Raw genomic sequence first — 27,882 nt, 5'->3', positions numbered from 1 at the left:
TGGAGCACGGTTTCTCTGAAGACGTGGAACTAGCAGGCATGAAAAGATGGGCATGTGAGAGAAGGGGGTGCCTTCCATCCGGGGGATCTGAGGAAAGGCACAGGGGTGGACTGGAAACAACAGCAGCAATAGCACCAGCTTATTTTGTATAAATGTTCATTCAAGACCTATTCAGCAGAGCACATGCTCTGTCCCTGCGGGGTCCCAGGCTCTGAGGTGCATGTGAACATGCCTCAGACTGGCTCCCACCATCAAAGGATTTCCATCTAGCAAGGAGGATAAGGCAGGCCTGTGATTATCTGTCACACCCCAGAAAGTGAGATGTTCCATCAGAAATTCAGAGAAAACACTGAGGGAGGACAGAAGGAAGTTTATGTCTGGGTTCCTGTGAGAATTTTTACAGAATAACATTTTTATACATCTACGTGCATCTATTGAAAATAACCATCTTGTTCAAAAGTGTTTTCTCACTCACTTTCTCAATTTATCCTAAGTGACTTGTGAAGCAGGCAAGAGTAGGTAAGATAACGTTTTCCAGATCAGCAAAGTGCAGCATAGACGTTTTAAGTGATCTGCGTGGGCTGGGAATACAAACAGGCACGAGAGGAACAAGAACACCCTACCCATCTCAGTCCACTCCTGCCGCAGAAGCACAGAGCGCGGTGCGCGCAGTTAAGAAGTTCTATCACTGCGTGTGACATCGGGCAGGTGTAATGCAGCCACGCAGGCAGTTCGTATTTAAATGGACAGGACGCAGGCCGCCTCTGAGGGTTCTGGAGAGGTAATGTGACCCAATGACAGTCTCCCATTCCCACTTCTCCAGTCTTGCCTGTAACACCCTCCATCCCTAGGCCGGTCCAAACCATACCGATCCCCTAAGGTTTACCCTAAATGTTTTCGGCCCACACTGGCTTTTCCTCCCGTGGATTCCAATCTCCCCGGGGAGGGCCGTCTCAGGGAAGGGGGTCAGACAACAGCCGATGGAAGGAGCTCCTGGGGACCGCACGGCGTAGCAAGGACGCCCTGAGTTCTCACACCCCTCCCCAGGAGAGCGGGCCGGCCTCGCCACCCGAGGGGCACACTGCCCGCGAGCAGCGAGGGGGACGGCGGGGAAGGCGGGAAGGCCCGGGGCCGGGGCCACGCGGAACCGCGCGTCGCCGAGGCTCAAGTCCCCAGCTGGAAGCCGGGGTAGCGCTCCCACGCCTCCACAAAAAGCGTTTCATGAGATCGTTAACTATTTCCCGTTTGGAAGCGCGTCGGAGGGAAGTGGTGACAACCACGCCGAGAGAGCGGTAGTCTCACGAGGAGAGGAGCCCCATCCTGGGGCCCAACTCCTCTGGGGGAAGGAGGGCGGGGGGCGGAGGAGCCATTCGCGTCTCCGACCGCGGGAAGAACCAGGGGCCAGAAACCTCGCGAGATCTAGGGTCGGGAATCTCGTTGCGTTGCCTAGCGACGAGAGGACGCTCGCGGGCCCCCACACTAACCCCTGCTGTAGCCTTAAATCTCCTACCATGGGGGAAGAAGGCGGCGGCCGCAGCTGTGGGACCACTAGGGAGCTGCAGAAGCTGAAGCAGCAGGCGCTGGAGTACTACCAGGAGAACGACGTTCCGCGCAGGCTGGAAGAACTGCTCAACTCCACCTTCTACCTCCAGCCTGCCGACGTCTACGGGCACCTGGTAGGGACCTGGGACAAGCACCCTCTTCCCTCCAGCCCTTCTCCCCCCGCCCCGCGCTGCGGCAAAGCCGTGCGCCTGCGCCACAGAGTTGCGCACGCGCGCAGCCGTCAGGGGTTCGGGGGCAGTGGTCGTGCGGAAAGGTGACCCTGAAGGGGAGATGCCCAGCGGAAACCTGGGGCGGAGGAATGTCGAGAAGGGGGTGGACAGGAAACAGAGGAAAGTGGGCTCTAGGCAGATTTGCAGCTGCGGCGACAGCTCAGAGTCTGGCAGGCTTCCTCCTAGCACTGGGTGGGCCTGCCCTGGCTGCCAGTTGACTTTTTCGTTTTATTTATTTTATTTTATTTTTTATTGAGGTTATGATAGTTTACAGCCTTGTGACATTTCAGTTGTACATTATTATTTGTCAGTCATATTATAGGTGCACCTCTTCACCTTTTGTGCCCACCCCCCAACCCCTTTACTTTGGTAACCACTAATCTCTTTTTGTCCGTGTGTTTGTTTGTCTTCCACATATAAATGGAGTCATACAGAGTTTGTCTTTCTCTCTCTGGCTTATTTTTCTTAACATAATACCCTCAAGGTCCATCCATGTTGTTGTGAAGGGTACAATTTTATCCTTTTTTATGGCTGAGTGGTATTCCATTGTCTATATATGCACCACATCTTTATCCATTCATTGGTGGATGGGCAGTTAGGTTGCTTCCATGTCTTGGCTATTGTGAATAATGCTGCAATGAACATAGGAGTGCATGGGTCTCTTTGAATTGCTAATTTCGAGTTCTTTAGATAGATACCCAGTAGTGGGATGGCTGGGTCATATGGTATTTCTAATTTTTTGAGAAATCTCCATACTGTTTTCCATAGTGGCAGCACCAGTTTGCATTCCCACCAGCAGTGTATGAGGGTTCCTTTTTCTCCACAACCTCTCCAACATTTGTTATTTTTTGGTTTTGGTTATTTTAGCCATTCTAACGGTGTAAGGTGATATCTTAGTGTGATTTTGATTTGCATTTCCCTGATGATCAGTGATGATGAGCATCTTTTCATGTGCCTATTGGCCATCCATATATCTTTTTGGAGAAATGTCTGCTCATATCCCCTGCCCATTTGTTGATCGGGTTGTTTGATTTTTTGTTGTTGTGTTGTGTGAGTTTTTTATATATTATGGAGATTAAGCCTTTGTCGGAAATATGATTTGCAAATATCTTTTCCCAGTTGGTGGGTTGTGTTTTTGTTTCAATCCTATTTTCTTTTGCCTTGTAGAAGCTGTTTAGTCTGATGAAGTCCCATTTGTTTATTCTTTCTGTTGCTTCCCTTGTCTGAGAAGACATGGTGTCCAAAAAGATCCTTTTAAGACTGATGTCAAAGAGTATACTGCCTATATTTTCTCCTAGAAGTCTTATAGTTTCAGATCTTACCTTTAAGTCTTTGGTCCATTTTGAGTTTATTTTTGTGAATGGCATAAAAGAGTGGTCTATTTTCATTCTTTTACATCCAGTTGCCTTTTTAAACACAGATCTTAACCACATAGCTCAGCTTACCGACCTTTATTGGCCTCCTTTAGACCACGGGATAAACGCCTTGGCGTTGGCTACGACTTGGACACAGCCTATCCGGAGGCCTCATACCCAGCTGGCCCCCATTGCTTCCAAGTTTCACTCGATTTCAAGTCTTTGCTCCTTGACATGTGCACCCTTCTCTGCCTGGATGCCCGTCCCCACCTAACCAGCTCATACACAAACTTCAAATTCAGATACAAGTCTCGCCCACTTCACCCTGGACTAATTGTCCTTCTGCATTCCTATAGCATTTCCTACATGTATTGAAACCCTCCCTAGGCAGCTTGTGAGCTGCTGTGGAGAGCAGAGCCTTTTTACATCACCTTCCTAGTCCCTGTGCCCAGTGTGAGATCTGCCACAAAACTTAGCCTTAAGCTGTAAGCAGCTGAAACAAAGGCAAGTGTTTTCTCACTTCTAGATCCATAAGTACTAACCAACACCTACCTTCTGGAAGGCAGTGTGGTTGCGACTGGTAGGAATTTGACTATGCTGGGGCAATATGACACCACCCAGCAGATTCTGTAAATACTGTGAAGAAGCATGATGTGCTTACAGGGTACAAAACTACATCTTGTTGAAGCAGTTGATACAGATGATGCTCCATGAATGTTTGTTTTTCTCACTTATGGGCTATACATCAAAGTTGGTGGGGGGAGGGGGGAGGGAGTGTGATGGTGGTGGTGGTTACTGAGTTCCCTGTGCTTTATATGTTATTTCACTTAATCCTTAGCACCACTGAGGTAAAAATTATGATTCCTGTTTTACAAATAAACTGTGGCCCAGTGAACTTAAAGGATTTTCCCAGGGGACACAGTGAAGGACAGTGATTAAACCCTGTACCTAGTAGAGAAGGTGGTACATAGTGGATGCTCGAGAACTATATGTGGGATGAATGAGTGAATACAACTGAATTCCATTCTCTTTCCACTATCTCTTGCTAGAGGACTTCTTGAAAGTTAACTAGTCTAACTTCCTCGTTTTATAAAGACACCAAGCCATTGTCTCACAGTTACTTAGTATAGAAGCTAAGACTGGAAACTTGGAGTCTGGTCCCCAGTGTAATGCTCTGCCCGGTCTATTAGGCCACCAGGACGTTGGTTTGTACAGCTCTCTGGAGCTTATACCTTGGTTAGGGACAAAAGCCTCTGATACATAAAATAATTGGAGTGATAGATAAGGTGATTGGATTGTGTGCTCCACTGAGGGACACATCACTGTATACCCACTACAGGAATTCAGGGATGGGGACAATCCTGTAGGCTGTAGCATCTGGGAAAGTTTTGGCTTGGACTTTGAAGGATGTTCAGGAATTGGATCAGCAAAAAGGCAACCTTTTTTCATTTTGTCACTGCCCTAGTTTGGGCCATCCTTATTCTCACCTTGTGTCTCTCTCTGTTGAGTCCATCCTGCATAGAGCTGCCAGAGCAATGTTCCTAATCCTGAATCTGCGCGTCATTGTCTCCTGTGGCTCCCCCTTTCATGCTGAGATCGAACGCCTTCCGGGGGTGATTCATAGTGCTTACCCCTACCCCTGCTAACAGGCTTACCTCCCACTCCCTCCCCTGCCCCCCCGTGCAGGTCCCCTTACCATTCTCTAAAGCCTGAAGTTTCCCACTTCCCTCTTTGCTTATCCTATTCCCTCACCTGACTATTTGCCCTCAACTTCTCCCCCTTTTCTGCCTGTTGAAATACTACACATCCTCCAATGTTTGGTTCAAATGCCATTTCTTCTATGCTTCTTATACATATTAGAGGAATTCAGGGATGAGGAAGATTCCTATGGGCAATAGCAAGACTATTTACTCCTTCATCATAAAACTTAATGATTGAAAGAGTTTGGGATTGGGAATTAGGCAGATCTGGGTTTCATTCTTAGCTCTGCCATTTAGTAGCTGTGGTAGACTGTTACATGGATCGTCCCCAATGAACCACACCACCAGGGTGAACAGTCTTATGTAGGTCCCTCCTACATTGACTCAGACCTTGGCCGTATGGTTTGCTTTGATCAATAGCACCTTGACAAGCATGATGCAAACAGGGCATATTGCTGCTGGCATATTGAGGCTTGTACTCTTGGAACACTCCCTCTGGGAAGCTAGTCATCCTGCTGTGAGGAAGTCCAATTACCCTGCTGGAGAGAGAGAAAGGCCCTGGCCGATGTGCAACTTCCAGGGTATCCTCTGAGAAAGACAGATGCCCAGCCAGCCCCTAGATGTTCCAACCATCCCAGCTGAGACACTGGACATGAGAGTGAAACCGTCCTGGACACTCTGGACCCAGTCAAGTCTCCAGATGACTGCATCTACATGGGAGACCACAGGCAAGACCAGCCAAAGAACGGTTGAGCCCAACCCAGATTGCAGAATCATGAGCAAATAAATGGCTTAAGCCACTAAGTTTTGGGGTGGTCTGTTACAAAGCAGTAGATAATTAAAACATTGGCTATGTTATCTTGGGCAGTTTATATCTCTGGAACTCAGTTTGCTCATCTGTAGAATGGAGCTGATACCATTTACCTTGTAGAGTTGTTTTGAGAATTTAATGACATCTGTCTGACATGTATTAATTTATACAAGATTTAAATATGCCAGGCACTGTGGTATGTGATAAGTGATAAAAAAAAGAGATAGTCACTCCTTCAAAGTACATATTAAGCATTTAAAAAATGTTAGTTCCCTTCCCGTCCTAACACAATATGTGGCACATTGTGGATGCTTGTTGCTTGTTACTTGAACTCACTAGAATACGGAAAGTATAAGCTAGATAACATTTTTCCCCCTCTTGGTTCTATCTAAATTCATTTAGGCACTTACTTTGTAACATACAAACCATCATCCTTCAAATGCGTGGATGGCTTGAAAACTGGTTTTTGCTTTAGTTCTCCTGGTGCACCACCTCTACCCTGGCACGTTGCTGATGGGTCTTAGAGGACCTGTTATGCAGGTTGAAGTCACTGGGTTTTGAACTGAAATATCAGAGGCCTGATCTGCTAAATGAAATTCAAGAGCCCAATGCTGTCTGGTGATAAAGAGGGCGAAGAGGGTGTGCCTTCACTTTCCCTTCTTGCTGCTCTCCCAGCTCCTGCTCCTCTGCATAGAAACACCATCTTGAATCTTTACTCAGCCTCCTTGAGTGGGCTTTCTCCCTGGGCTTCATTCTCTTTCTTCCATCTCTTTCTTGGATCACTTCCAAATGGCTTCTCCTTTTCCACCTCAATGAAACTGCTATTACTAAGGTTCCAACAATCCTCTTTGAACATGTTCCCTGCATGAGCTGATGGTAAATGAAATACAGCCTCTGCATAAGTCTTCACCATTAAAATATCAGATGCCTTGCTGGGAGCATTAAAAATCGGCCCACTTAAGGCTTCTTAAGTTTGACTGCATCGCAGGGTTCTAGAGACCCACTGACTTTGGTATCTTGGACAGAAGAAGAGGTTAGGGAATTGAGTTGAGTATAAGGCCTACTACAGAGTGACACAGGGCTTTATTCAGAAACGTGTGTGAGTTTCTGCCTAGAGTTCAGAAGACAGCAAACTGCCCCTGAGACTCAGCATCAGGCCATATCTAAATCTCAGGGCATGAGGGCGGGGCATTTCCCACAGAGCTGCTAGACTAATCCCCCCACAAGGAGGACACTCGGGGAGAGGGTCAGTTGAAACGAGAGTAAATGTGAGTGACCTTTTAAAGATGAATTAGATATGGCATTGTAATTTTTGTTTTTTTTGTGTTGAAGGCAAACTGCTTTTCTAAACTTGCAAAGCCTCCTACCATATGCAAAGTGGTGGGGAAAAACGTGCTGGATGGACTGGGGCTTCCAACCCTACAAGTGGAAATATTCTGCACCATTCAAAATTTTCCCAAGGTACGAGGCAGCTTACATGGGTTCGTCACTATGTCCTGGCCCCACTGCATTTATTGTCTAAACTGTGGAAAATTAATGTTTTGAAATTCAGTGTTTGTGAATACACACAAACACATACTATTTGTAGGTATTCATGTACATAAAGCACAAATCATACAATCAACCATGAAGACTTTATTACGTTTGCGTGTAATGTTGGTACAGACATGACATGCTAACCCGAAGATGATCCAAGGTGGCGAAAGAACATGGGGCAAAAATAGTTTTAAAGGGGCCGCCTCGTGGCCGAGTGGTTAAGTTCGTGCTCTCTGCTTCGGCGGCCCAGGCTTTCACCGGTTCAGATCCTGGGCGAGGACATGGCACCGCTCATCAGGCCATGGTGAGGCGGCGTCCCACATGCCACAACTGGAAGGAACCACAACTAAAAATACACAACTATGTACTGGGGGGATTTAGGAGAGAAAAAGCAGAAAAAAAAAAAGTTGTTAGCTCAGGTGCCAATCTTTAAAAAAAAAAAGAAAAAAATAGTTTTAAAACTGTGACATTATTTATGTGATGAGTTCTATAAATCTATAGATAGGTTTATAGATTCATATATTTATGAATAGATTTACATAGGTTTATAGATATGTAGACTGATCTACATAAAGAAAAAATACATTTTTATAATTTTAATCTTTCACTTTAATTGGACATGTTTGTTAGAAATAATTTTGTTACAGTCTCTGGGAGGAAAATAATTATGATTAAATCTGTTTGTATACTTTTAGTTATTTATTGGAGAGGGAGCGATAAAAAGGAAGTTCAATATAAGGTTTTTATAAGGATATTTTAGCAAGGTAATAATCTTAAATGTTCCTTGAAGTTACATTCCAGTGTTTCAACAGCTATAAAAATATTTCAAAGAAAACTCCATGTTCTCATTTTCCTTTTGAAACTGGTGATAAAATATCATGCACATTAAAAGCTGGATACATTCAGTTTCCTATTTTCTCAGAGAGGTAGGGAAAATGTAGAACATGTCTATATTATTTTCAGAACATATGTTCTGTGGTGATCGCGACTCACTTCGAAGTGCATGAGAACGATTCATGGGAGCTGGCTGAAGCGGAGGAAGCAGAAAGGTTGGAAGCCGTCAGCACTGCTGTGCAGTGGGTCAACGAAACCATCACCGAGGAGCTTCAGGGCCTAGGACCCTCCAGCCAGGCCGAGGTGGATCAGGTGCTCAGGTAAATCTTTCACTTTGAAAGGTAAGTGTCCAGGATACATGCATATCTCTTTTCTTTCCATCTCACCTGCCAATAAAATGGGTCTGTCGTATCTGTAGGGTTCAGTAGGGAAGTCAATTAGGAAGCATATGCCAAAGCAGCAAAACTGAGCATAAAATGTTGTTTTTCTTCTAAAAGTTTGTTATTAAAGTTTTACTGTAAGGCTAGATACAGCCTTTCAGCCTCTAGGCGTAGAGCTTTCCTAGGAGTCAGTAAAAAGTTTCTCAGGAAAAGGATTAAGTCAAGAATGCGGATGCTGGCTTTTCCCTCTCCCCACCTCCACGGACGCCCGCCTGGAGCGCCTCGTATCCTTTGTACAGTCACCATGGGTGGTGCTCACGTTCTGTCCTCCACACACAACCAGGTCTTCCATGCCTTGCCCGTAGGTTAACTCTAAAATGTGAAAACCAAGGAAGGCTTTCCTGGGGCTGTGAGATTGTTCAGCTCCAGTGAGTATGGGTTAGTGTGACTTTTTCTTTCGTGGGGTCCAGTGCCACAACCCTCTTGGCCCAATGAAGGTCAGCTGGATTCCCTTTCTCTAAGCTTCATCACTTCCTTAACTGTGCAGACCATCACATTTTAGTTTGCTTCAGAGTTGGATCATGACCTTTGTACAAAACTGTTTTGAGTAGTTTTTGATTTTCTTAGAGTTTCTGAATGCTATTCCACTTATTCCTTTTTGTGTGTGTGTCTTATCTGCTTTTATCATAGCCGTAGTTTTTTTTTCCCCAAGCTCTCAGTCATACCTTCCATTCTATGACATTCCTTTTTTCCTGGAGCTTTCCCTCCCCACACCTCCCATCTGGACTAGTTCCTTTCTAGCCCTACTACAGACATGCCAGAAGACATCCCTTCATTGTTCTCCTGTTTCCTAGATCCCATATCTTCCTCTTTGTTGACTTGCTGGATTACATCCTCTAAAAGTAAGGATGAGAAGGGGTATGTGGAATGTAAAGTTTTTGAGTTCTTACATGTGTGGAAATGTCAGCACTTTGCCCTCACAGTTGACAGTTCAGCTGAGAAAAGAATTCTTGTTTAAAATTAATTTCTCTCAGTACTTTAAAGGCACTGCCCCACCGGCATCTGGATGATTAATGAGCCTAGTGCAAATCTGATTCCCACGTCTTTGTCTTTTGTTAGCTTATTTTTTGTCTCTGGAAGCTTTTAGCCTCTTTCTATTCTGGGGAGCTGAAATTTTATGTTGATGCACGTAAGTGGGATTTCCCAAAAGTTTTTTTAACTATTCATTTTAAGCCCCCCACGAAACAAAAGAAAAGAAAGTCCTGCACATAGTGCTCTATATTTCACTGTCTATTCTTGACTCATTTTTCTTCTGATGGTCATTTGTTCAAAAAGAAAATCCAGGGGCCGGCCCCGTGGCTGAGTGGTTAAGTTCGTGCTCTCTGCTTTGGCAGCCCAGGGTTTGCTGGTTTGGATCCTGGGCGTGGACCTACACACCACTCATCAAGCCATGCTATAGTGACATCCCACACAGAAGAACTAGAATGACCTGCAACTAAGATATGCAACTATGTGCTGGGGCTTTGGGGAGGAAAAAAAAAAACTGACAACAGATGTTAGCTCAGGGCCAGTCTTTCTCACCAAAAAGCATACCCTTAAAAAAAAAAAAAAAAAAAGGAAATCCAATAGCTGTTAATCAAATTAAATCTTCAAATTTTACTTTAAAAAATATGAACACGGCTCAAATAATTTAAAAAACGAACACCTGAAATCTTTAAACATTTATTTCCAGGCCAAAATTAATTTCAGTTCGTGAATACTATTTTATAACAGCATCATTTTTGGCCTAGGAAATTGAAGCAGATTTGTCCTTAAGTAGCTAAAAAGCAGAGTTAATTATTGAAACATATCAGGGTCAGCACTAAAACATGACCAAAATTAAGAGTGATATTCCTAAATATCCCGTTGTAAAGCCATATTTCCTTGCCCTTAAGGACATTCTTTGAAAGTAAAGTGCAAGAAGATAAGGAGAGAAAAGAACTGGAGAAGGTCCTGGAAGACTCAACAGTGCCCACACCTTTCCCTCTGATGCCACCATCCCCCCCTCCACCTCCAGCAAAAAAAAAGGGACAAAAGCAAGGTCAGTGGCTGATCATCTTGCGGAACCATGAGTAACACGTGTGAGGAAGAAAGGCTGACGGCCTTCCGAGTTAGTCTCTTAGCTGCAGACCTAGGTCGGGCTCTCTCCAGGTCCCAGCCATCCTCTATGCCACTTCCTTACTTGAAGCTACTTTCTTGGGCAGGCAGGGTTTTACCCCATCCGACCCTCCATTTTTATTTGTAAGATAAAAATATTTCTTAGCCAGAGGTGAACACTTGCTAAACAAATTGCAGTGAACAGTGGCAATGCCAGAGGTGGGGCGGGGGGACCTTTAACTGCCCCTCAAAATTTCCATTAGCTCATCAAAAAGCCACTCCATATTGTAAAGGTTAATGCTATCGTTAAAATGGATAACCAACATTTTCTCAGTCCTATGTAACATATTAATAAAAATTTTCTTTGAGGGGCCGGCCCGTGGCCGAGTGGTTAAGTTCACTTGCTCCACTTCGGTGGCCCAGGGTTTCACCAGTTTGGATCCCAGGCGCTGACATGGCACCGCTCATCAAGCCACGCTGAGGTGGCGTCCCACATAGCACAACCAGAGGCACTCACAGTTAGAATATACAACTATGTATTGGGGGGATTTGGGGAGGAAAAGCAGAAAAAAAAATTTTTCTTTGGAAAACTTTGCTATTTTAAAGCAAATAATCGAAGTTATCATGGCCCTTTGCTCCATGCCTTCTAACATATTGCTAACCCCAGCCCCTCCAGTATGTTAATTCCTGAGCTGCTGCTAGTATTTTAACAGTGGTTTGTATGTCTCTCCGACTAGAACATGTTCTTTGAGGGCATCAATCATGGCTCATTCAATTTAGTTCTGCCAGGGCCTAGCACAATGCCAGGCACAAAGTACACACCCAGTAAAGGTGGGTTCCATTGAATAAGAAAGCACCAGAACTGGAAAGGGACCAAAGAGACTATGGAGACAATAAGAGACAAAGGCTCTTATTTCAGATTCAGATGCTGAGGCCCAGAGAGGGGAGGAGAGTTGCTCAAGGCAAAGGATTCATGTTAGACCAATCTTCTCTTAGAAGGATGGGGATGGCCACTACCGAATTATAGGTAGGGGCTACCACTGGATGTTAATTTGGAAGTTACTTTTGACTGATAGAACTTGGGACTTCAGAACAGGGAAGAAGTAGGAGGGGACAGTTAATTTGCTAAACATTTATTATGTGCTAGGTGCTTACAAAACTTCTTCACTTATCTTACCTTCCTGGCCCGGGTCAGTCGCTATAGCGAAGGAGGGGCCAGGAGGGACACTAGAGATGTCTCATGGACTCGGTGGTACCTGATCAGACTGGGGGGCTGAGAACATATGAGAGTGAAGGTGACTAAGACTCTGCATGGATGATTGGATCTGGAAGCCATTTCTAATAGAAAAAGGCATCAATTTGGGGTTGTCAAGAAAGATAACTAGTTAGATATATGGATGAAGAGATGTTCAACAGAAAGTTGGGGATGCAGGAGCTATGGTGGAATATAGAAAAACAAAGGATTTGGAATTCAAAGACTGTCCAGACCCTCTCTTATTCACTTTCTCTTAGATATTGAGCGAGTGTTTTAACGACTCTCTAAGTGCTAGTTTACTTATATGTGAATATGGGATAGCAATATCTGCCCCATGTGAGTGTTGGAGGAGTTAATATTGAGTGTCCTAACATTTCTTAGAGAGGCAAAATGCATGGCTAAGGATTATTGAACGTTAGGGAGTAGTACATGAACTCAAACAGAAACTTCTTGGGAATTAAGGTGGAGAATATGCTCTTCCCAGCCTCAATTTTCAACCTTTCTTTATGCTGGGCCTTCACATCTATAAGCAAAGCGTTAGAAAATACAGTTTCCTTATAGTCAGACTTCCTAGAAAGGAATCTTTTGTCAATATTTTTCCCTCCAGGGCGGAAGGATACTCTCCCAGAGAAACCTATCGTGCCTCCCGATCCTGTGGAACCCGTACTCTGTGGCAGCATGGCCATAGGGGCTGTGTCACTAGCTGTGGCCAAAACCAGCGCCATTCTGGGCAACAGTCCCCTGTACTTGAATATTGCAGCACTGAAGCACCGTCAGGTGAGTGATTCCCTCGTATTCCATACGAGGACCCACGAGCATGTCAGTACGAATGAATCCTGTTTCTCGTTTCCCCTCGTTTTCCCCCTATTTCAGGAACAGCCAACAAAGCTCACTATACCTTTGCTGATGGTAACTTTGGTCAGCTGCGGAAAGTCATCGCCTGGGAAGCTGAATTTAATGAAAGAAGTGATTTGTATACCGCATCATGGATTAACAGCTAAACAAGTACCTGCCATTGTCTCAAACTACTTTTTCTAAAAAAAAATACTTCATCATCGATGAGTTTTTAGTGTAGGTCCCCAAGGCTTATGACACTAAGAGAGAGAGAATTTAATATAAAATGAGAAAAAAGATTTTAGGAAATGGGGAAAGTTGGGAGAAAGCAAGACCTGGAACAAAAGGGAGCACATTTCGATCGCCTCAGATCTCTGGTTCACTGCCGCACTGACTCAGGCTGGTGAGTCACGGAGAAGCCACGGGCAGGTAGCCTTGCAGGCCTGGACTGTGCTGAAAGGTGGTTGGTTGACGAAACTGAGAGATCTTTATTGACCGGTCTGTGCGCTATGGCAGCAACAAAAGGAAGCTGGCACTTTCCTGGCAGCCTGTTCTATTAAGTAAGAACTCCAAGGCCTAGCAGACTGCCTGGCACATGAGAGAGGTTTAGTGCACGTTTATGGAATATGGAATGGGGGAACCCTAAGTCGCATCTTTACAACTCTGAGGCGTGCTAGTGTCTCCATCATTCTTTAGTGGCCTGAATGAGTCAGTACACCTCTTTAAATCTTCATGAAATATTCTACCATTAGGCATTAGGGAGAACTAAATGTTCATGTTCTATAGTGGATGTTTTCAGAAAAAATACAGGAAGCTCCATCCCCTCTGGCAATACATTGAGTGATATTTTATCTAAGCTAGTGAAAAATATTTTTTAAAAAAAATCTCAAGATAGTTTCTTTATGATAAAGAATTTTTTTTAAAGAGAATAATCATTGTCACAATTTATCAATTATGGAAGACTAGGATTTATATCCAGCTAACCGTCTGTCAGATCATGTTCAGATCCTGGTGCCAGGATCTTTCCTATAGTTAATACCTGTTGTGCTATTTGGGTACCAGAGCATTTGGCATTTTTTTTTTTGAGGAAGATTAGCCCTGAGCTAACATCTGTGCCCATCTTCCTCCATTTTTTATATGTGGGATGCCTGCCACAGCGTGGCTTGATAAGTGGTGCATAGGTCCACACCCAGGATCCAAACCAGCGAACCCAGGGCCCCCGAGGCAGTGTGTGCAAACTTAACTGATATGCCACCTGGCCAGGCCCTGGCATGCCGTTCTTTATCTGTCTTCATGTGCACATCCCACCATCATTGGAATACATTTCTACTTTTTAAGTGACAGTGGATTTATACTAATTCAAACACTATCCTGCAGGATCCCTTGGTGACCTGTGATGTGTATTGCAAGAAGGTTGGTCAAGAGACTGTGAAAGAGAATGAAATTAACTTGATCCAATCAGCCTAACTAGTCAGTTCAGAACAATGGAGAGAGGATACTGAGGAAGAAGAGCCTTTCATTCATGGTCAACCAAATAAACACTGAGGGCTGAAGATTGACATTTAATCTTCCGATTTTGTAGACCATATGATCTACTAACCAGGATGCTTTATCAGGGACCCTACAAATATTCTGAGTTAGAAATAGCCATATGTGATGTGTGCTTTTATATTTGAAGTTTCTAGACTGCAGCGTGGAAGACCATGGTTATTCTACTTACAGGGTATGGCGATGCTTCTGGAAATACAGAAACATATTAACAGAACAATTGAAGTGGTATGTAAAGAGGATCTATGGTATCTAATTACGCTTATATACCTTCTAGTATCCAAATTATAGTCTGTTATGGAATTAAATCAATATTGTTGTTATGTATGGAAAATGTATGAATTTGCTTTGGGTTTCCCATATGAGGGAAGCTTATACATTCCCTCATTGGCTATGGATCCAGTTTCTAATGGTACTTAACAATCTCCTGTTGATTTCTGAGGCAGCTGGCTCTATGCTAAGATCCTCCCTTAAGATTTGCAAAGAAAGAAAAGATTTGGCCCCTAGAATGTGAGAGGCAGTTTGCTGTAATAGTTAAGGCACAGATTCTTGTGCCTGCTTAGAATCCCAGTGTTGGGCAAGCAAGCGCACTTGGCTGAGCAGCCCTCAAGGGGGCTTCTTCAGGAAGGCCGCGTTCCCTCGGCTCTGGTCACTCACGCACGTCTCTTTTTGATAGCCTCATATGTCCCCCAAGTATCAGCTTCTTCCTAGTCCCCTTCCCTGACTCTTGCACAAGAAGTCCCCTTGCTCTGCACCCCCCATCACATCCGTCTTCCCTGGTTGTAACCCACATCTCAGCACCTCTGTCTCACAGGACCACGGTAACCTGAGGCTCTGCCATGTTTGTCTCCTTCACCACTGTCTCTCTCCTGCCTGGCCCGTCGATTTGCTTCCTGAGTATGTTGTTTTCACCAGGGGATAGAAAGTTCAGCTGACTCCGTAGTGCGGAGAAGCAGGACAGCTGTATTTGCATATACTTGAGTGTGAACCATGTTGATCCTTGACAAACGTGCCCCAGCTTATAGCACCAGCAAAAGCTGGGCATTAAAGTGCAGCTTTAAAAGGCTAAATCCTTGCTACAGTGTGCTATCAATAGCCCCAAATCGTGGGTATTGGAGATTACCAATACTCTTTAGAAATTATCTTTGCTTTTAATCTCAAGTGACATTACACATACCAGATTCCTCAGTTAAATCTGACCTTTGGCTGTTTCCAAAAGGTCAGATCGCCCTGCAGGAGAAAGTGTTTGTGCCTTAAGAATATTCAAAACAATATGTTGAACCTATAAAAGCAAATTGCACAATGGCGTTATTTCTGAACAGCAAGGAGAGGACTTTGTATGAGTGAATAATACTTTATATGAGTAGAAATGCATGAATATGTATATCCATACCCCATATATATGATTGGAGGCAGAATGTATGGATGATCTAAAGGGAACGTGTGCCTGAATTTGAGAAACAGTTTGGAGTTTATAAAACTAGGGAGTGGCTGGCATGGTTTCTGTGTGTGTGTGTGTGTGTGTGTGTGTACGTGCATGATTCACAGTATGACTGGCTGTGTGTGCCCGTGCACATGTGTGTGCATGTGATTCACAGTGGGACTGGCTAGGCCCCAGAGCAGTGGACAGGCCAGAGGACATGAAACTCTGCTTGCTGCCACAGACGGGTCTGAAAATCCCAAGTGATGATTGTTTATCTTCTGTCCCACAGCTCCCTCCTCTAAAAGCAGAGACCAAAAAAGGGCATAATGGAGGCAAAAAAGGTCAAGTAAGTATATGTATTTGTTTACCACACTTCTTATGACACGATCCACTTATATATCCCCTGCCCCTTTCCCCTCCCCTCGTCATTTGCTTCAGGACCAGGGCTAATGCAAATGGAAATCACACAGTGCTTCAAGAGCACTAAACCAGGCCACCCCCCGGGGCTGGAATATCATTCTGCCCCCGCCTTTCTGGCCACAGGCTGCTTGGCCATCAGTGCAGCAGTTGTCTGGCCAACTGAAATCTCCGAGGGCTTGGAGAAGCATTTATGAGTAACCGGATTACATGTGAAACCCTATAGGTGCAGTGTTGGGGAAAATGACTCTCTCTGACAACTAGCTGAAAGGCACATAGGATGTTTTGATTTTAATTTTACTACTGCCAAAGAGAGAAATAAAAGGCACAGAAAGATAGCCATTCCTTTCACCTGATCCCCAAAAGGCAATGCAGTACGTTTCAGGCCCACCGTTGCCAGAGCTCAGATTTTGCCAGGAGAGTCAGCAAACAGTTCATGTGAAAATTGGCCATGGTGGCTGTGTGAACCTCAGGGGGCCAGCGGAAGAAACTTGATCGGTCACTTTGGTGATTGTTGGTACTCTGATAGATACACCTAATATATGCCTGAACGTTCACCTATAGAGTTAGAACAACCAATAAGAACCCTGGAGATAATGCAAATGTATGTTGGTTGCTCACATGTGCAGTATTTGCCCAGTAAGCCTGCCATCACTAGCCCTACCCTGATGCCAGGGGCTCCAGAGTCTGCTGAAGTCATCAGCAAGAGGGGCCAGTAAAGGACTTGGTAAAGACAAAAAGTTAAGTTCTTCCTCAGCATTGGGAGAGAGAAGAGAAATGGGTGCATAAAAACAGTATGTAAAGTACTTGACAGTTGTGTATGTTGGAATGAGCGCAACACTCCAACGTTGGGCCTTGTAAGAGAAGCAGGGGATGGTGAACAAGTCACCGAATCTCAGTGCTGTTGCCTTCATCCCAGCAGGCTGGCTGTGTTCCGAGCAGCTTAGACCAAGACCAGCCCTTCTGAGATCAGCGTTACTACTTCTTTTTTTTCCCAGTTAGCGACAGGTCAGATGATAGATTCTAGAGAGGCAGCCATACCAGAGTTAGAGGCATGGACTCGAGCTAAACTGCCTGGATTAAAATCTGTTCCAGGTTCCTTAACTCTCTAAAATGGGGAAAATAATAGTGCCTACTTCATGGCATTGATGTAAGGAGTAAATGTATTTACTTTATGTAAAGTGCTTAAGACAGTCCCTGGCATTTAGTAAGCACCAAATAAGTGATGCTTTTATGGTTTAGAAGACTCTGTAACAAAACTCCTCAATTGATACACAAAAATTTCCCCAACTGCTCCTTTGACGAACAAAAGGTTCCTCTCATTGACATTAAAAATGTTGGATGGTTCTTACTCACTAGCGCTATCACCGGTAAAAACAGGATGTTTATACCTAGGTTCACGTTAGCTCTTGAGTTTGGTACACACACACCCCTTATGCTCTCAGAATTACTGATGGTGCTTCAACTATGTTATAATCGCATAATGGCAATTTATGACGAGGGCACATCAAGGCTGACCTCGCAATAGAAGCACATGGCTGCCTTTCCCTGGGATCATTTGGGTCCCCAAATCTTCTTCCACTGAAATCCATCCTCAGTGTAGCATTCTTTTAGCTGAACTCTTCAATCCTTTTTAAAATAAAACCTTTCCTGAAGGAGAGTTAGATTTTTAAGTTTTGTTTTGTTTTGATTTGCTAAGGAAGATTCACCCTGAGCTATCATCCGTGCCAGTCTTCCTCTGTTTTTTAGTATGTGGGCCAGCATTGGCTGCTAACAGAGTGGTGTAGGTTGGAGCCTGGGAACCAAACCTAGGCCACCGAAGTGGAGTGTGCTGAACTTAACCACTAGGCCCCGGGGGCTGGCACTACATTTTTACGTTTTAACAGTTGTATTCTTCTGAAGGAAAATGGGACGTAGGAAAGAGCAGGTTTGGAGAAAGAGGACAGAGTCAGGGGCAGACAGGACAGATGTTTACACAGACAGCCTGGAGATTCACCAGCTTGGGGTTGTGGCTCAGGTTAGCCCATGTACAATGGCAGAGCCGATAAAGCGATAACGTGGGCACGCTAAAGAAAGTGCGTTCACAGGTCAAACTTGAATACCTTGGGAGCTCAAAAATTACTCCCAGATACTGCAGGGCAATCATATGCCCAAAGGTCATGCAGAGATGAGTCCTAGAATCAGAGGATCTCATCTTTGGAGAGTCGTGTCTGGTTATAAACTGTGCCCACCACAGGAAACTCCAAGAACCTTAGTGCGCTATATTGACATGCATCATTTTCTTTTGATCTTGCAGCAGCAGATCACCGGCAAGTTATCCCACCTTGGCTGTTTAACCATTAGTTATGACACCATAGAGCAGCCACTGCTCCTAATACAAGGGATCTGTGCAAACCTGGGGCTGGAAATGGGCACAAACCTGCACCTGGCCATCGACTGTGCTGCACATGAGCTGATGGACTATGTAAGTTTCCACTCCAGAACATTTACTTTTTGTTGTCCCATTATTTTTAAACTAGAACTCAAAAGAAGAGCTTATCTGTATATTTTCCAAACATATCCTTTCTTTTAATTAATATTGTGTGAGGGGGTCCAAAACATAAATGGAATTGAGAGAGCCAAGTTAGCTAATGACCAGAGAAAAATATAACCATATAATTTAAAAAATTAGCAGAAAATGTCATAATAATTATATATAGAAATTCTGTAATAAAAAATGACTAAAATGGGTTGCTTACCTTGCAATCATGACAGCTAATGAAAAATAATTTAACTGGTATGTTCTGCCAAGTACAATCATTTGGTTGGTCAATGCTGAATTTGTCAAGCTTGAAAAGTGGATCAGTTGTAACTATGACGTGATGAGCCCTTCTAGACACGTGGTTCTCAGAGCTTCTGCTATGACTCACTTTTTAAATATAAAAATATTTCCAGGTTATTGAAGTCTATGGAGAATATGTTTTTATCCAGTTAAGCCCATCACAGTGTCATCCACAGCCTGGCTTAGGAGGACAGAAATTTATGGGATGAAATCTCACCTGGGGACCACACCCCCTGGAGGGAATTATTTAAAAGAGAATGGAAAAGAGCTTCATTAAAAAATGTTGCAGGCCTCACTTCCTCAGGGGACCGCATCAGCAATTCATCTTTAAACTTGGGAAATTGGTACGTTAGGAAAGCTATTAGAAATTGTCTGTCTCAGACACATACACATACTTCCCATTTTCACATACAGAGATTCTGAGTCTGAGTTTTATAAAATACCCAGCATACTGACAAACATTTATGGTGACCTGGTAATTAATGTCAAATTCAGGGGGCACGACCAAATAGGATTCCACTTCCATTTGTGATTCTAACTTTTAACTTCAAAGGAAATTTTGAACAGTCTATAAGAACCCTAAGTTTCAGCTGGTTTCTAAAAGTTCTTTTACTTTTCTAAAGAAACTAAGTGCATAAAGGAATGTTTAATGTAATTTCCTATTCTTCATGAATGATTGGTTCGTAGGCATACCATTAAGAAAAATAATTGCATGTTTTCATGAGCAACGTATACCAAGAACTATGAATATGAACTAGCTAGTGCTAACTAGAATGGGTATTTATTGCTTATATTCAGTAAAATGTATTAGCTTGATATCAGAAAATTATTACAATAATTTTAGTTCAAAGTCATTAGCATTTCCTTACTGACAAGATAGGATTTTTAAAGCTTTTCACTATAGAAACTAAAAGTTCTTGCTGCTTTTTAATGTGAAAAAAGTATAAAATCTTTCTAATCATGGACCTCTTAGAACCTGCTTAATTCCGATGGAATCCGTTCTATTTGTAGCAGCACAAGAAGGCAGTAGCAAAGCAAACCTCCAGGCGGTTCCATTCCACCTCTCTCCGGGTACCTAAATGTCCCAGGTGCCATCGCGGAACACAGATGTGGAAGTACGAGGGCGGTGTTGTGCAGACTACACTAATCCTTTATCCCCGATTACTTCTGTATGTAACGAGTTGAGGGCTTTCAGACTTCAAATGAATGGGCTGCACTAGAATTCTACTTTCAAGACAATATTGTTACTACTGGAACTTGCATGCTGAAAGAAATGCCTTCACATAATCACTTTCCATTTCACATTGGCTGTTAGTATCTCAAAAACCTAGCTCTGCTTTCAAATTTTAAAATATTCACAGTAGAGGAAGCAAGCTATTTGTTCACTGTGAGTTGAAAGATGGTGGGTTCTGGTGAGTGGGCAGGTTGCATTGCTATTCCGTTTGTTTTATGAGTTTATGTTAATCCCCATCTACCCCAGCAGCCAGGTATCTGGCACCACATCATAAACTTAAGAAATTATTCCCTTCCTACTGTACTTGGTATTTTGTGCAGAGGGCTTCATCTGAAGTCAGTAGGAAGAGCTCTGCGGGGCATCAAGAGGAATGGTGTCTTGATTTGCCCAGGTTAATATTTAACACGTTTAAAGAATGCACAGATTTCTCATGTGAATGTGGCCTGAAAAAAACGTTTACAATATATTATATGAAATGAATGAAAATGAATTTGACCCACATCTTTAACATTTGAGGAATTCATCATTTATCCTTTACTATCTTCCTTACACTGAACAGAGTAGAGGAAAGTATGAAGTGATGATGGGGACACACAAAAGTGCAGCCGAGATGGTTGACCTGTATGTGGATCTGATCAACAAGTTCCCTTCAATTATTGCCTTAATTGATCCTTTAAGGAAGGAGGTAACGGGATTCACCTTGAATTTTATAATAAAACACAGAATAAAATCTCATTCTTTTGGATCTGTCATTGGAAATGTGTTGTAATTTGGGCCTGGGCTGAGTTGCTTTATTTTAGCATTTATGAGAAAGGGCATTTACTAAGCAAATGAATAGTGGAAACACAATTGCATAGGAGTGCGCTTGTCAACAGAGTGAAGTGAGCTTCTCCCCAGCACTTCAGGAGTACCTGGTATTTACAAGCAACCTAACTGATGGAAGGCGAGCCCGCTGTGCTGGTGATTCAATAGGTTGATCACGCATCATTTCCAAGTGCTCGTGGAGACAGAACTTCAACCAGGCCAAATGTTTCTTAACCTAAATCCAGTGACTACACGTGCATAAAAGTAACAAAGCCATATTTTAAAAAGGTTTGCCATAGTGAGGCTTTTGATCTATTCAAACTAACATCTTACAAGCATCGTTTATGGGCCATAGAAGACCATCTCTCTTCTAACCCACTTAAAACTCCAAAACTTAAATTTTTTTTTTTAAAGATTGGCACCTAAGCTAACAAGTGTTGCCAATCTTCTTTTTTTTTTTTTAATTCTTCTCCCCAGAGCCCCCCAGTACATAGTTGTAGATTCTAGTTGTGAGAGCCTCTGGTTGTGCTTAAATTCTTGATTTTTATGAATTTGAGAACCATTAGGTACACTGAACAGATATGCTCTTTGAGATAACTACTTCAATTTTGGAGACAAGAACGCTGGATCTCCTTTAGAGGCCCAGGGTCTCTCGGTCCCATCTTTCCCTCGCAGCCTGTGCTCCATCCCAGACTCAAGGAAGACACCAGCGGAGCTCAGGTCTTTAATCTCACCAGACCTGACTTCTGGGGCTTGTCCTGAGGCTCTGGCCACAGCCGTTTTTAATGTGATAAGATTCACCTGTATGGTCTGTTCTAATGGAATAGGTTGAGATCTGGCACATGGCTGGGAAGACTTTGGTTACTATTATTTAAGTAATAAGCGTGTCATTTCACATGGTGGTCTCACCGATAAAAAAACAAGGGTGTTGAGAATGAGGGCCTAGGGTCTCTGCAGGCTCATTTCCTTCAGTTGTCTTTTTACCAGAAATAACAGTGAAATCATTTAACCAGCCAGTGTTTAACAGCATTATGGATAATACACTGTGTGGGAATAGCCTGGGTTTGAAGGACTTCAGAATCAATGTAGAGAATAGCATTTAATGTGCATTAACATTTTATTCATTAGATCTTTACGCTCAAATTTACTACCTTTAAGTTTCTGTTCCATGAATCTTGTTAATTTGTGTGGCTGTGGTACAGGCATCCTTCAGCCACAGACACAAATCTGTTTTGTGTATCTCAGAAAAGTGTATAATTTTGATTAGGTGCTATCTGATTCCTGTTGTTTTGTGATTATGTTCAAAACATTATAATGATCAATTCTTAACTATTTACCCAGGACTCTGAACAGTGGGACAGCATCTATAATGCTCTTGGTTCCAGGTGTTACATAATTGCAGGAACTGCATCCAAAAGCATTTCTAAACTTCTAGAGGATGGAAACATCAGCATCCCCAAATCCAGCGGGCTGATCATAAAACATACAAATCAGACGACGATGTCTGACTTGGTGGAAATAACCAATCTTATCGACAGTGAGTAAAAGTACAGATCTGAAAGACTTGCAATGAACTGAACTTGGTTATACAAGAAGCCACAAAAATGCAGTATATCAGTTAATAAAAAGCATGGAATAAATCTTGGAAGGAAAAAAACACTCCAACCATCTGTGAGAGGTCTGGTGCTGAAGTGAAATGTGGCTTACTGATTCACTTCACAGTGTTCCAACAGCAGCCCCAGTCCAGGAGGGCATCCCCTTTCGGGAGGGCTACCAAAGGTGTGACCAAGGCCGCTGCCTTATCAGCTGCACATGACACTATAGTGACCCCATTTGCCCACACTGGCATTTTTTTAATTCTTCAAAAGTTTCAAACTCTTTACCACCTCGAGGTCTTTGAACTTGGTGTTCCTTCAGCCCGGAATGCTTTGCCCTGTACTGTTTATTAGGCTAAATACTCCTGATCCTCCAGGTCTTCTTGCCTTAAATGAAACCTCTTCAGATATATATGCCTTCCCTGACTTCCCCCACCTCTCTCTGCTTGCTTTAGACCGTTCTCATAGCATATTTTCTCTTACCTGTATTTTCTCTTTGTAGGAATACTGGCCATAATCACTTGTACATTCAGTGTCTGGTACCCCCCACTAGACTGTGAGCTCCCATGAGTTTATGGAGTCTCATTCACTTTTGCACAGTGCCCGAAACATAAAGATCATGAGTGGGTGGGTCTCAGGAACTAGGCAGAAGGCGAGTCGCAGACCTGGAGCAGGACTCAGAGGCAGACTGGCAGCCTGGGGCCTGGGCTGGTGCCAGAGGATGGAATGAAAGGCCTGCAGTCCCTCTGCCTGCAGACTGCCCCAGTCCAGCGGCCAGGCGCGGATGACCTGAAGGCGGCAGATGGGAGGCCCCACCCTGGCCTTTGCTCCTGGGCCTACCACTCAGCAGTCTCTGTCATTCACCTCAGACTGCTGCTTAGCTCCTGCCCCTGAAACGCATACCCTCTGTCTGTAGGAAGATCTGTGGCTTGCACTTTGTAGACTTTGGCAAATTTCAAGGGGTTTTGAGATCCTCCAGTGATTCATTACATACCATCAACGCCGCTCTTCTAATAAGTAAACATTCAGAATGACAGATTCCTTTGAATAAAATTCTACACGATGAATTGTGAAATCCATTATTTAGGCATATCAACTCCCATATGATGTCCTTGCACTTACTGTAAATTCTGACTTAAAGGTGCACATTTTTCTACATTGAACATGGACGAAATTGCATCACGTCTTACAGCTGTGATCTTAGAAATGTGTCGATCCAATCTGAGCATTTTCCCCCTGTAGTGGTAACAGTGGTGCATCTTACAATTTATGGTATCCTAAATGTAATGAAACATGGCATTCATTTAGTATTTAGCATCCAAGCTACTGGAAAGGGGTAAACAGATAAAACGAGGTTAATAAAAATGCAAATATTTGGGTTAGAATGCTTAGGTGGTCAAACAATTGACTCTTCACAGCAGTTTTAAATCTCTGGCAAATTTTAAATTTTGATCCCAGAGGCTCATATATAGCTGATTGTTTCTGTACCATCTGAAACTGAAAAGATGTCTCTGTCTATAGGGAAGAAGCACGTCACTGTCTTTGGAAGTACAGAAGGAGAGTCGTCTGATGACAGCCTTGTCGATTTGGTAAGTGCTGAAAGCTGGTCAACTGCAGAATTGCCAAAACACTGCTTTTATCATGAATTGGTATTTCAGAGAAATGCAGTCTTCGGCGGAGAAAGTCATGTAACCTTTTATGAAATAGACTTGCTTCCTCCCAGACAGCTACCTTTTGCAAAGAGCTAATCTTTGAACTTTTAAAAAGAAGAAAAATGAAGTCCTGGGAAAATGATGAGCACACTGAAATGGCTGGGGTGTGCACCTGCAATCTTACCTCCTAAAATGAAGTGAGCAAGGCCAGAACGTTCTTAGATAAAATCGGCCTGCTATGTGGCTAGTAAAGCGTTGGATGTATAGTCCACTCTCTTCCTTCTGACACTCTCAGCTTGTAAGCAGGCCACTTTACTTAGGTAAAGATAAAAAAAACTATGAGAAAAACCTAAGCAGCACATGGTGACAATGTCCTTTCTCCCTAAAGGATTTTTAGTTTAGCAAATATGGCTCCCTTATTTAAAATACACTGTTTTTCTGCCCCTCAGGCTGTTGGACTTGGTGTCCGGTTTATCAAGTTGGGAGGTCTTTCTCGTGGTGAACGGGTGTCGAAGTACAACCGCCTTCTCACTATAGAGGAAGAACTTGTCCAGAATGGAAGACTGGGTATGTGCTGCTTTCTTGCTTTGTTTTCACTTCGCCATGAATAAGAGAACAAAGATTGAAGAGGGGGAGTAGAAGTCCCCTGGTGGGAGGGCAGGGGAATCCAAAGAATAGAGATAAGTGCTGACAAAACTAGGATGGCATTTGCCACAATGTATATTGTTGTCTTAATGGATTATCTATTTACCTGAATGTTTACAGCTCTCGCCCTTCTTCTTGATGAATAGGCTGCGTGATGCTTTTCAATAGAATTAATCGATTGGAATCTCCGAGCCTACCTTTTGTGATGGTCCAAATTATAATTCAGGTTTCTTTGCACAGCCCATGAAAGTTAAAGGCAGATGTTTTGCTGATGGTTCTTGGAAACAACTCACTCAACTTGATAAGTTGGCGGCATGTTAACTTTAACGTTGTACCTTGGAAAGGCTATCGTCTCGAGAAATGAACCAGTCATTTATGAAATGAAACCTCTGTAAACCTGCAAGGGTAGAAGCACCTTGTGTACTGGCTAACTGAAGAGAAACACCCCACATATGCATTTTTACTCTTTATATTACTGACTCTGATGGCCAAAAGTTGGTACACACCATGCAGACACATTTAAAGAGACCAATAGTTATTGTCTTTGTAATCCTAAAACTATTTTGTATTTTAGGATGAATTAATTGATATGCTGGGAAAAAAAAAGTAGGTGTTATTTAAGTAGTGCTATTAAAATATGAAATTTTCTTGGATGCTATAAATGAAATCTATTAAATGAGATAGATGTGTTACAGAATGTATTGTGGAGCATACCAATTCTTGGATAGGAAAGCAAGGAAGCAGTCCTACTTTGTGACTCAATATATGCATTAAAAAATAGTGACCAATAGAAATTGTCATTATAAATTTGTCATGTTTAACATATGTAATGATCTTGAAACACACCTTAAGATTCATGAAAGATACACATAATTGGGAGACTTTTTCTGAGGCTTGTAAGGGCAGTCAAAAGTTAGCTTGTGGTGTTTAGTCTGTAATACAAGGGCTTGTTTTTTCCAATAGGTAAAAATATATTCTTCCTACATATCGCCTATTTTTTTGGTCATCCTGACTTGTGGAAGCCTTAGGTTCCTTAAATGACCAGCCAGACTTCGCCATAAGGGAAATAGCTGCCTCAGGGCATCAAAAAGGACTCTAGCGACGAGAGGTCCAGCCCCTCCCTGGTGACAGTGCTGGCCTCTGAGCATTCCAGAATGGATTAACAGATTAATGAGAATTTCTCCGATATTGGCAGTGCTCAATAAACGTTAAGGGGACCAAAAACTGGGAAAACAATCTCTCCAACTGAGAGACTGAGTAGGAACTCCTGGCAAAAGCTCAGCCATTAAAACACCATCACTGTCTCCATGGACCTAATTGGAATGGTCTAAGTCTGCAATAATTTACTTTGGAATAGAAATTGGCAATGGTTTGTATGCATGCGGTGTGCTGGCCTTTCCTCTAGGTCATCTTCTTCCTCTTATCCTTTTCTGCCAAGCCTCTGCCCAAAGTCCACTGCACATCAAATGTTCCAGGGTGTTGTATAAGGGTACCGTGCAAACTGAACAGACCAGTGTATCGCACAGTTAATGTATAACCAAAGTCAGGCCCAGTTTAAAATGGTTCTAGAATCCTTTCTAATGGTGATGTGACACCCCTGGACTGTTCTGAAGATGATCTCCTTTAAATCGTGTAACAAATAATGTCAAAATTGGCACCACTGGATTAGACAGTAAGCTTTATTGTTGTTTTTTAATAGGTTTCAATGAAGAACACAGTTTTTACTTGAATGAGGAAGCCGAAAAGGCCACTGAGGCACTTGAGGCTGCGGCCGCGTTGGCTGGTGAGCTGCCTGAGGCCCCACAGCCCATCTTCCCCACAGAAGTTGTAGAGGAATCAGCCAGAACATGAGCATCTTCTGGATCAGGCTGTCCACACTGCAGTTTACAGCCCCACCATTAGTATTAATTATTAAGACTGCTAGATCTGAAGTATGTCTTCGTGCTGGTTTTGCTCTAAAACTTCACTGTGTATCTTTTTATTCTTTTAATTTCAAGGTTTGGTAAAATACATATATAATATTTTTGCCTGAAATTATACCTGTGAACTTTGTCTTCCAGCTATCAAATTTTCATGGGGATTTCGTTTGTATAGCAGCTTCCCGTCCAATCTTTAGGGTCCTGACGTAGTAAAAGAGTCCAATACTTTTGTTGCCAAACTCCACACTCAGTTCAAAGACCTCCTGCTTTACAAATCAGAACATCCCTGAAAACAAAAACCTTTTACACCAGGAGCTGTCTGTGCCAGAAGCAGGTGTACATCTTCAGTGTTTATCTTACATATTCGTGCTAGAAAGCACAGATGTGTTTTTGCAGCCGACCTCAGGCAGAAGTAGGAGAGCTTCATGGTTTTTTATAACAGCCAAACAGCTTTCTCTTACATTCCTCCCCTTAATTCTCTTTTCCCTAATTCCCTCCCCTCCTCTTTCTAAATGTTAGTTTTTCTTATATTATTTATATCCTTGTGGGTCTCCTTAGATCCTTTTCAGAACAAGAACGAGTATAAATGAATAAGCACATCAGTGAATGAATAAATATTCTTAAGGTAACTAAATTCCCAGTTATTCATACGACAGCATTCAACAGGTGATTAAAAACAATGCAGCATATAGCTTGACTGAATTGCCTCTTTTGTAAGCCAGTATTCAGGGCATAACAGAAATAAACTCATTCAAACACATAGCTACAGATAGAATAATGTCCAACTGCTTTATATGATTTAGATTATCTATTAAAATGTTATTATTTGCTTTCCCCCAGAATTATAGAAATTGCTACGTACCAGCCTGTGAGGGGTTGGCTCAGCTTAGATTTCTGATATATTCTGTAAGCTTTTGCTAAGCACACTGAGGTCCTCTCCTTTTGAAAAGTCCTAATGGGGGAACTTAACAGCCTTACGGTACAGCTGAGGCCTTGCTCTGGAAGCAGTGATTTCACGCTGGCTCAGTGGCACACTCTCCGAGCACGGGGCAGAATCGGTCGGTTGGTATGATTCTGAGCTGGGGGAACTGTGTCCCAGTGTGTGGCTGCTGCTGCCTCTCCTGACGCTTAGCAACAAACACTGGCGTATGAGAAACGGGAAGGAACGTTCACTTTAAGGGCAGGAGGAACATGATGGGGGTGTTCACACA

The 27,882-nt window shown here is 43.1% G+C and overlaps 2 protein-coding genes across 4 annotated transcripts in view; one reads left to right on the top strand and one right to left on the bottom strand.

Annotated features, from left to right (window-relative positions):
* HSPA12A (heat shock protein family A (Hsp70) member 12A) overlaps positions 1–1,734 on the bottom strand; it is a 168,721-nt gene extending 166,987 nt beyond the window's left edge. Inside the window, exon 1 of one of the 2 annotated variants that reach the window (XM_023638724.2) lies at positions 1,511–1,734. In XM_023638724.2, coding sequence (XP_023494492.1) covers positions 1,511–1,513 — 3 coding nt within the window. In that variant the 5' untranslated portion in view covers positions 1,514–1,734. The remainder of the gene's footprint in view (positions 1–1,510) is intronic. The other variant, XM_070260338.1, reaches the window with a different exon arrangement.
* Positions 631–26,786, top strand: ENO4 (enolase 4). Of its 2 annotated transcripts, XM_014733263.3 has the most exons (15): positions 631–781; positions 1,048–1,676; positions 6,971–7,099; positions 8,138–8,328; positions 10,323–10,468; positions 12,387–12,556; positions 12,653–12,784; positions 14,336–14,389; positions 15,874–15,930; positions 18,298–18,465; positions 20,616–20,741; positions 22,202–22,397; positions 23,977–24,044; positions 24,557–24,674; positions 26,452–26,786. In XM_014733263.3, exons 2-15 carry the CDS (start codon positions 1,512–1,514, stop codon positions 26,601–26,603), a joined length of 1,872 nt encoding a protein of 623 aa, XP_014588749.1. In that variant the 5' UTR covers positions 631–781; positions 1,048–1,511; the 3' UTR covers positions 26,604–26,786. The 2 variants fall into 2 exon arrangements, with proteins under 2 accessions (XP_014588749.1, XP_070116505.1); XM_070260404.1 differs by lacking the exon at positions 12,653–12,784 and having other exon boundaries at positions 687–781.
* The last annotated feature ends 1,096 nt before the right edge of the window (positions 26,787–27,882 follow it).

Source organism: Equus caballus, chromosome 1, assembly GCF_041296265.1.
Source record: "Equus caballus isolate H_3958 breed thoroughbred chromosome 1, TB-T2T, whole genome shotgun sequence".
In the NCBI taxonomy this organism is placed as follows: domain Eukaryota; kingdom Metazoa; phylum Chordata; class Mammalia; order Perissodactyla; family Equidae; genus Equus; species Equus caballus.
This window is presented reverse-complemented; position numbering and strand designations above follow the sequence as displayed.

Bases quoted from the DNA above. Each gene is read 5' to 3' on its own strand.
- ENO4 (XM_014733263.3), top strand. From the start codon at position 1,512: ATGGGGGAAGAAGGCGGCGGCCGCAGCTGTGGGACCACTAGGGAGCTG. The intron at 10,469-12,386 runs GTCAGTGGCTGA...TTTTCCCTCCAG, and splicing joins AAAAAAGGGACAAAAGCAAG to GGCGGAAGGATACTCTCCCA. The intron at 22,398-23,976 runs GTGAGTAAAAGT...CTCTGTCTATAG, and splicing joins AATAACCAATCTTATCGACA to GGAAGAAGCACGTCACTGTC.